This window comes from Tilletiaria anomala (assembly GCF_000711695.1).
Source record: "Tilletiaria anomala UBC 951 chromosome Unknown K437scaffold_6, whole genome shotgun sequence".
NCBI classification, from domain to species: domain Eukaryota; kingdom Fungi; phylum Basidiomycota; class Exobasidiomycetes; order Georgefischeriales; family Tilletiariaceae; genus Tilletiaria; species Tilletiaria anomala.
The window spans coordinates 274,484-283,151 of record NW_013547016.1 but is presented as its reverse complement, the minus strand read 5'-3'; the positions used below and the strand labels follow the sequence as shown (position 1 = coordinate 283,151).

Genomic DNA, 8,668 nt, shown 5'->3' with positions numbered 1-8,668 from the left:
CTTTCGCGAACACTGTATGCGACCGCAGGTCGTTGCCGCTGGAGAGGCTCATGGAGAATTTACAAGGCAGCCATTCATATGGCGAGCAGGGCATCATCGAAAGAGGTTTGTCAACACATTTATCTTGCGAGACGCTCTCATGGGGATAACATACTGCTTCACCATTTGAGAGCGAGGGCAAAGTGGATGAAGTGGTAGTAGCTGGCGCAGCTCGGCTGCCTCTTCTCTTGGCGTGGCATCGTGGTGACGGCTAGGACCAGCAGGCTAGAGATGGTGGAAAATTGGGTGAGCCTCTTGTTGAAATAGATTCGGGGTGGTATGTATGGCTGGACGAAGAGGAGTTGTATGGGTGGCTGGAATCAGCGGGGTTGGTGCAAAGTGCAGGATCAGTGGGGAGAATTATTCAATATGGAAACCGGGAGACTTTATGATATATATTATCTTTTGAGATCAATTCATTTGTGCATCGAAGGTATGAAAGCCTGTGAGACACTAAAATGTGCCTATTGAAGAGGAAGGAGAGCTGCTCTGATGAAGGTACCAGTCGCCATGCCTTTATCGAGCTGAATGGGTGGGGAAATCGCGAAAGTGAAAGACTAAGGGTCCGGAGATGACGGGATCAGTAGTCTCGTCCCAAGTCTTCCATTCCTCACCCAGCAGGCGACCGTGCATCGGTTTCGCCGTGGACGGGGCTGGCTTTGGGCCAGACGATACCTAATTCTCAGGCAGGACCAAGTATTACGCCTGCCCGTGTAGCCCAAGCATTGACGAAGTCATCGGGAATCTACCACGTGCCATTAGCCTTTTATTTCAGGCTTCGGCTTGCGGGCTGACTGCAATCTGCATTCCCCACTCTCAATACATTTATATGTATCTCACTTCTACAGATAAAACGATCCGTTGAAGATTGACGTCAGAGCGGTCAATAATCTTCAATGGCGATCCTGCAGGATTTCGCGCTCCGTTTGGTGTCCACATTGACACTATACACCCTTTAGGACTTTTGGACCAGAACTGAACCAGGGTGACGGAACAGCCTAGCAGTTTCCAGTATCGATTCTCGTCGTGTGACCCTTTGACCGTCTGAATTTATGTCCTCTGTAGTACAACCGAAAGTATATTCTCGATGCCGTCTGGCTGCATGTCACCCTACGCTGACAATCTGGCAACCGCCAAAAAGGCATTTGTCTACACTGGAGTCTACTATTCTTCGAATCTAGAGTCTCCGCCTATTGCGACAGTCGTCAAGTCTGGACGCCGGATGTTGTGCGCTGCCCCCATGCTCGCCCGCCTCACACTTCTACCTTTGTGTCTTTCGCCGGCCTGAACCGCTCCCCCTCAAGATAATATATAAATAGAAATGCGCTGCTGAGCTGCAGGGGTTCAGCCTGTTGTATTGCTGCTGTTAAATATCCACGATTACAGATGATCTACCATTGTGAGGAGAGCAATTGGATGTAGATCGGCCTGCAGGGTGTTGGTCGCTGGCATGTGCTGGCCACCGGTATCGCCTGGTCATCACCACCGCTTACGATCGTTGGGGGGGGACACCTTGGATGAATACGCATATGAATTGCAGAGTGCAGACGACGAAGAAAATGTAGTTGCCGCCTCACATCTGGCGTTGCAGACTTGTCGCTACATAAAACAGACTGAATTGGGCAAGACCGGCGACCTCAGATGGTGGACACGAACCAGGTGGGGCGCAATGAACTACATTTTAGACCTGGAGGTTTGTTGCTCACAGTGGGGCGCCAACGTATGAACAGTCCTGCACCGATGTCCTGAACGAGCCTGGATCAACGCGAACTAAATCAAGGCGTAATAGGGTTACAACTTGTCCCAGGATGGCACAAAGCTGCGCACTGCAGTGAGTGCGAGGCGCAATGGGCAGGCAGAGTTGGCCATGCCAAGCGTGAAGCGTGCATTTGAAATATTAGGTATGTGGAGAGTTGTCGTGTATGCGGTGTTACCATGAGTGAGCAGATGAACAGTGAGGTGTGAGGTGTGAGGTGAAGATAGTGAGATAGTGAGACGACTACCGACTAGATACCTGGGCGCCGCTATCATCATGCTGTACCGTATCAGCTGTTGCTGGCGATAGTCACCATCTGTTTGAAGTGCATACGATCAAGTCGAAATGGTCAATGTCGCTCTCAGTGACAAGGAAAATGTTAGTGCATTGTATTTCTCCCATACGCTCAACATTGAAACCGGAGGCATGGGGTCGTTCGGAGCTTGCATGTGCCATTGGGGATGTTGGCCACCGAAGTCCGAAGATGTATTTACAAAAGTTTGGAATGCTTGCGAATCCCGCTGTCTCGTTGGGAAACCAAGGTGCACACAAAAGGCTTTCGTCCAGAGTTATATCAGCCTATTCTCAAAGAGAGTCAAATTTGAAGTGCACGGCATTGAAAACCGAAGGCAGGGCGAAGGTTTAAAAGTCAGCGGCTGTTCTGCGCGGACCGCTGATCGGTGGCCGGTGGCCGTTCATTTGAACTGAACACTATTTTGATCACCACCGACGGTCAAGCAAGCAGGCGATCGGAGATTACAGAATTTCACCGGCCTTTGTGTCATTCATCAAGCTAATGAATAACCTTTGAACGCTCGCTTCAGCGATGATGAGATGCAAAGCAAACAAATCATTGCCTAGACGAACATCGTCGCCGTGGGCACCCTTTTCTTTCTAAAAATAGATCATGAGAAACGATTCGGGGAGGGAACAGGCTTCTTCAGAGTCATTTGGCAAGCGGTTCGACAAGCTGGCAGGCACAAACCGCAAACAAAGTGCGAGACGTGCAGCCGGTTGCGCGATGCCTCTCGGATATCCCCGTTGTCAAGTTGATTGGAAACACCCGCGCTTACCCTGCGCAGTCGTCCGAACTGCAAGCATGTCACTCTGGGACGAGAACCGTATCAAAGATGGTGCGGTGGTGGATGACCGATGACTGGAGCCGTGCTCCGAAAAGCGGTCCGGAGCTCGCGTTACGTCCACGGGGTGTCTCGCTGGCGAGGTGTCATTTATTGTGGTGTACAGTGCCTACTAGTGCAGTGTTCTCTCGTTTTGTACAGGGTTGGCATGGCAGAAGGGTTCGCGACGTGACCACGATGCCACACCCGCCATACCAGTTGTGCCAGCCAAATTGCAAGCCAACCCATCGACCTTATGATCGCTGAAGCAATACGGGTAGGGTGCCGGTCGCCACGGGACTTGGCAAAGGCCGCAAGTACATTATCAGTCTTCATTGGTGAATCATTCAGGCAGGCCAATTGGCCATTGTTGTACGTGAGATGAGAAGGGACAGCCGCACGAGGAAGCACACACGTGTCGATGTACCTTGTAGCTGTGCGAACAATGAGGTAAGGGTGTGATCGAATGAGGCTGCTGCGGAGAGCCGCCGATGATGTGGGCTTCTGGCGGGTTGCAGGCACTGCGGTAGAGGAGCCTGTTTTGAAGTAGAGCAGGAAGCTCGGTGACTTTTTGCTCGATCGCCGAACGGAGAACACGCCTTTTTATGCTTTTTGTTCAACTCTCCTTTGACTTCGTTGGCAGATTGGCAAGGAGAGCGAAATGGAGAAAGACGTGTAGCATGGGTGCGTATCGGGTCAATGCGAATGCAAGGCCAGAGACCCATAGCATGCGCTTCACCACATTGGAAGCTGCACGCCAAGAGCCTGTGCAATCGGGCGTGACTGGGAGGCGGTAGCGCAGCGTGCAGCTGTCGGACCCAGGCGGCCATATCACCACCACCATGGCAGCCAGCGCGCCTCCAGCTCCTCGCGCTGGTGCAGACAGAAGGATTGGTGTTGGGCATAGGCACACCGCTGCTGGTGCTGACCTTAACCTCGAAGCGGCACATGAAGCGAACGTGACGGTTCGCAGCAACCGCGATCACGCTCATATCGTCGGCCATGACGGACACATCTACACGCAGGGCGAGGCCGCTCGGCTCGGCTTAATCATTCGCAGTGCCTGCAAGGTATGCAGGGACCGTAAACTTAAGTGTGATGGCAGGCCCATCTTTGAGGGTGGCTGTATGCGTTGCGAAAAGTCCGGTACGGACTGCAGATATGGTACGTCTTTCTCCCCCCTGTTCATGGTGCGGTGAGAGCGCAGATGAGCAGGCCGGCGAGGAAAGTCTGTTTGTCTTTCATGCTGATGCCAGCTTCCCCGCAGAGGCCCGGCAACCGATCGGACGTCCAAAGAAGCGAAAGGCAGACGGTGAGCTCAGTCAGCCGTCGACCCCAGGCTCATCACCCGGCCTTCAGTCTATCCCTGGCATTGCACCGCCATCATACTGGTCAAACGCAGAGGCAGTTCCGACAAGTGTTGCAGGGTCGAGGATGAGCATCAATCCGCTACTGCTGACTACGTCCTGCGCGAACGGCGTCTCACATGCGTCGCCTCATCAGGCAACGCAGCATCCCACGCACTCACCCTCGAGCCCGTCGCTGTCCGACTTGTCTATAGCCGCCTTCCTACAATCGCTTGACACGCTCGAGATCGCGGCGTCCGATGGCTTCAGCCCGACCATGCTGAGTCAGGCAGTCAGTGGCGGTTCCCCCCCAGCTGGAACTGCCGCGCCGGGTAGCTGGAACCTGGCAGGCAGCGCCATCCTTGACCCAAATGTCAGCTACGCAGTGCCAGCCGACTTCAGCTGGTGGGACCTGAGTAAGCTCACGGGAGACTATCCCGAAACAACGAGCAACGCGGCGAACAAGTCCCCGAATGGGATACAGAACTGCGGACTCATTCCTGCGCAAAGCGGACCATCAGGTGCTTCCGACTTGGCAACTCTCGGTGCTGCCCGGTCTCCCTCGCTCATGTGTTCGCGTGGGCCAAGGTGCGGTATGGGCAAGGGTAGGCTGATCACCGCAGACGGCACCAGATGGCAAGAAAATGACAGGGAAGTCGTTTCGGGTGCTGCTTCTGTTGAGGAGGCCGCAGCGGTACAGGCCGCGCCAACCGCTGACGACGGAAAGGTAGAGGCATCCGAAACCGTCAAATCTTGTTGCATAGCAGGTCCGTCGATGCTCGAGGTAAGCTCGGCCAAGTCTGAGCTGGCAAAAGCAGAGCCTTGTTGTAGCAAGCGTGCGAATGCAAACTCGACACTCATGAAAGGACATGACCATCCATCTTCGTATCTTGAGGGCCAACACCGCTCCACTCCTTCTCATTCGCCATATCGAGCACCAGCTCCTCTTCCAACCTGGACAACCTACCCAGCTTCTTCCTCATCCTCTTCATTCTCCTCCACCGCTACCGCCGCGGCAGCAGCAAATGCGCAAAGCAAGCGCAAAGTGTTCTGCGTTCCCAATCCCTCCGGTCACGGCTGCACCTGCTTGTGCGATATGAGCGTTGCGCTCATCAGCGTTCGGCAGAACCTACGCGAGGCTGCCTGCGCGGCGGGCGAGCCGTTCGATGATAGCGGCAAGCCCAGAGCATCATCGAGCGCCACCACGGCACTTGCACCTGCTGCCTCGCTTTCAAAGACACCAGGAGAACCGAGTTCCACCGAATCAGCCTCACCCTTTACATCAGCATCAAAGCGCAAAGTGAACCCAGGTACCACGCTGCAGCTGACGCTCTCCACCTCACAGGCGGTCGCCGCGCATTGCGCCTGCTCGGCCGAGTGCCCAACATGCCGGACGGACCCGAGCACGCAGATGTCCGCCAGCCTGCTCGTTTCGACCGCGCTGCAGATCTACGCGCGCGCTGTCAAGACGCTCAAGGAGGGCATCGGCGGCGCGCTGAGCGTCAGCAGCGGCGGTATGGTGACCGCAAGCAGCAGCGCGCCCCTCGACATCAAGATTGGCGACTGGCGCCCGTCGGAGGCGAACGCGCACCGTATTGCGTTGTTCGCTATGAAGCTCGAGCTGCGGGATCTGCGTAACGCGCTCGGCAAGGTGTCCGATATGGCTCGCAGAAAGCCGCCGAACGCAGGCGGCACACCTGGTGACGCCGCTGTCGCGCCGTCGGAGGCCAAAGGAGGGACGGGGACGTACCTCAACCCAATCGATCAGCTCGTCCTCGACAAATTGCATATGCAACTCGGAGAAATATTGCAGACTGTCGAGATGCTGGAGCGTTCGGAATGACACATCAGCTTTCCTGCCATTCGCATCAATCGGCCTGTAGATCTAGATCGCACTGTTCACATCGGTGTTGTATTATATCCTCAGCATTAGCTGTCCCTTTTGTCTCATGCATTGCAATTTGTTTCTCGATCTATGCGACATCGATGTCGCCCGCTTTAGTATTCGCTTCTATGATTCGCTGGCGCCCTCCTGCACATTCTCGCTGCGCACGTTGAAGCTGGTGGCGAGCAGGTGCTGCTTGACCTCACCAATCGTGCACTCCTGCCTGTGGAAAATGCCCGCTGCGAGAGCGGCCTCGACAGAGCTCGGCGCCTCGCCGGTGCGCAGCGGCTGCGGCACGAAGATGTCCTCAAAGTGCTTTGGCACGCCCGCACCGGAGCTCGCGACGATGGGGATGCTGACGCTGCGGCGGACGAGGTCGACGAGCTGCCGGTCGAAGCCTTTGTTGCTCCCGTCACGGTCGATGCTGTTCAGTAGGACCTCGCCAGCCCCGAGTCGCTGCACGCCACGCGCAAGCTGCACGACGTCGATATCTCGATCCTCGCGCCCGCCTTTGATCGTGCAGCGGTACCACCATCGCTTGCCGGCATCTTCGCTGCCTGGTTCACCAGTGACGACGCACGCCGCATGTGCGGGCGGCACCGCGTCCGACGGCTGCAGGTACACGCGCCGCGGGTCGATGCTGACAACGACAGCTTGGGCACCGTACGCTTTGGAGATCATCTCGATCCCTGTCTTGCCCGTCAGCGCGCTGTCATCGACCAGCGCGGGATCCGTCACGCCAGAACCCTGCCGCGCAAGCATCTCCTCGACAGCCAGTACCGCCTCGGAGCCGATGCTGACCTTGTCCGCGCCGGCGCGGAAGTACTCGTCCGCCACCTCCTTTGCGCTCTTGGTCACACCACTATCCGGCTCGACAAAGTCCTTGATCCCGCCGCCGATAGTCAACGGGACAAAGCACTCGGCCGCGGCGAGGCGCAGGACGTCGAGCATCGGCTGGTCCTTCAGCGGGCTCGAGCGGAAAGACGTGATGTTGAGGAAGACAATCTCATCGGCGCCTTCGAGGTAGTACCTGTGTGCCAAGTCGACCGGCTTGCCAAGGTTGCGTATGGCGCCTTTACCGTCCGCCCCGGCTTGCTCATGCTCGTCTGCCTTTTCGCGGACGTCGTATGACTCCCCCTTGGTCACGACCAGGTCGCCCGCATCATTGGACCTCACATCTAAGCACGCAACCACACGCTTTGTCAGCCCATCCTTGCCTCCTCTTGGTTTCCCGGCCGCTTCCGCATCCTTGACCTTGCTGGATTCGCGCGGCGTCGCCGATGTCGAGGCAGCAGCTGACGACGACGGCGATGCTGCCAAATTAGACTGGTCGCACGAGCGGTGCAGCCAGGCACGTAGCAGCTCCAGCCCGGCACGACCGCTCTTCTCTGGGTGGAACTGTGTGCCAAAGACATTACCGCGGGAGATGGAGCTGATGAACACTTCTTCACCATACTGTGTTAGCGTCAGCGCCCACTCGGCGTGCAACTTGGGATCGTACGCCGCTCGATAGGAGTGGACAAAGTAAAAGTGCTGAGTTGTGCTACTGGAGCTGGAGCTGGAGCTGGAAGAAAGGCCATAGCGCTCTGCTTCTGCGAAGCCGATCTGCTCCCTTTCTAACGCACGCGCCTCGTTCCACCCCATCTGCGGCACGCTCTTTTTCCGACCGCTCGCATCGACCTCGCTAAACCTTGACACTCTGCCAGGTACGATCCCCAATCCTGGGACAGTCTCTGTGCCTTCGTCCGAGGCGTCGAAGAGGGCCTGCATGCCAATGCAGATGCCCATGTACGGTTTCCCAGAGGCGATGTAGGCTTTTAGAGGCTCTACATAGCCTTTTGTTCGGAGGCTATGCAGCGCTCCCCAGTAGGAGCCGACCCCGGGAAATAGCAGGGCCTGTGTCAAGTAAGCGATGGCGATCAGTTGGTATCGCGCTCATCATTGCCAGGGGCATCGCTTGGCGAGTACGATACGCACATCGGCTTTTTCGAGGTCCGCTGGGGAAGCAACCCATTTAAAATCGTAGCCGAGCTTCTTGATCGAGTTAGCCAGGCTGCGGACATCTACAAAAAGGCATGAAGAAAGCCGCCGGAATTGAGGTGGCGAGGGAAGTCAGCGACGATTCCTGAATGAGTCTGGCTTCTGATACTCACTGCCGGCGCCGTAGTCGAGGATGTAGAGCATCTTTGGAATAGTTGTTGCGCGTCCTGTCTCCCCCACCTTCCAGGTCCCTACGAGCTGCAGATCTATACCACCGAGGGTCGGCAAGGCCAGCTATTTGGATTCGTATCCGATGGAAGTGGTCTAGACGACTGCACTGTGTACCAGCTATCTCCGGCTATCCAAATACAGAGCACATGAACGAGTCATCCCCGGACAGATTCGAAAAGTTAACGTATGAAGAGGTTATCCGCCTGGGCGTCGGCGACTTCTACCGGCAACTTTTTTCTTCCTTTTAGATGCCGATCGGCAATCAAGCGCCCCATAGTCGGCAGGCACTGTAGCTGTGTGCGGCCCTGTGATG

General features: G+C 56.2%; 2 protein-coding genes across 2 annotated transcripts; one reads left to right on the top strand and one right to left on the bottom strand.

Annotated features, from left to right (window-relative positions):
• Nucleotides 1-3,548: 3,548 nt before the first annotated feature.
• Nucleotides 3,549-6,211, top strand: K437DRAFT_253816 (uncharacterized protein). The gene is made up of 2 exons (XM_013390257.1): nt 3,549-4,077; nt 4,181-6,211. Exons 1-2 carry the CDS (start codon nt 3,756-3,758, stop codon nt 6,100-6,102), a joined length of 2,244 nt encoding a protein of 747 aa, XP_013245711.1. The 5' UTR covers nt 3,549-3,755; the 3' UTR covers nt 6,103-6,211.
• On the bottom strand, nt 6,182-8,483 carry K437DRAFT_231668 (uncharacterized protein). Its single transcript, XM_013390256.1, has 3 exons — nt 8,298-8,483; nt 8,122-8,207; nt 6,182-8,040 (listed from the first exon to the last, which is right to left on the bottom strand). The coding sequence occupies exons 1-3, from the start codon at nt 8,326-8,328 to the stop codon at nt 6,271-6,273; spliced, it is 1,887 nt and encodes a 628-aa protein (XP_013245710.1). The 5' UTR covers nt 8,329-8,483; the 3' UTR covers nt 6,182-6,270.
• Between the last annotated feature and the right edge of the window lie 185 nt (nt 8,484-8,668).

Coding starts and splice junctions, on each gene's coding strand:
- K437DRAFT_253816 (XM_013390257.1), top strand. CDS start 3,756: ATGGCAGCCAGCGCGCCTCCAGCTCCTCGCGCTGGTGCAGACAGAAGG. Junction 4,078..4,180: donor CGGTACGGACTGCAGATATG/GTACGTCTTTCT, acceptor GCTTCCCCGCAG/AGGCCCGGCAACCGATCGGA.
- K437DRAFT_231668 (XM_013390256.1), bottom strand. CDS start 8,328: ATGCTCTACATCCTCGACTACGGCGCCGGCA. Junction 8,208..8,297: donor CCTCGACTACGGCGCCGGCA/GTGAGTATCAGA, acceptor GCCTTTTTGTAG/ATGTCCGCAGCCTGGCTAAC. Junction 8,041..8,121: donor CGGACCTCGAAAAAGCCGAT/GTGCGTATCGTA, acceptor TACTTGACACAG/GCCCTGCTATTTCCCGGGGT.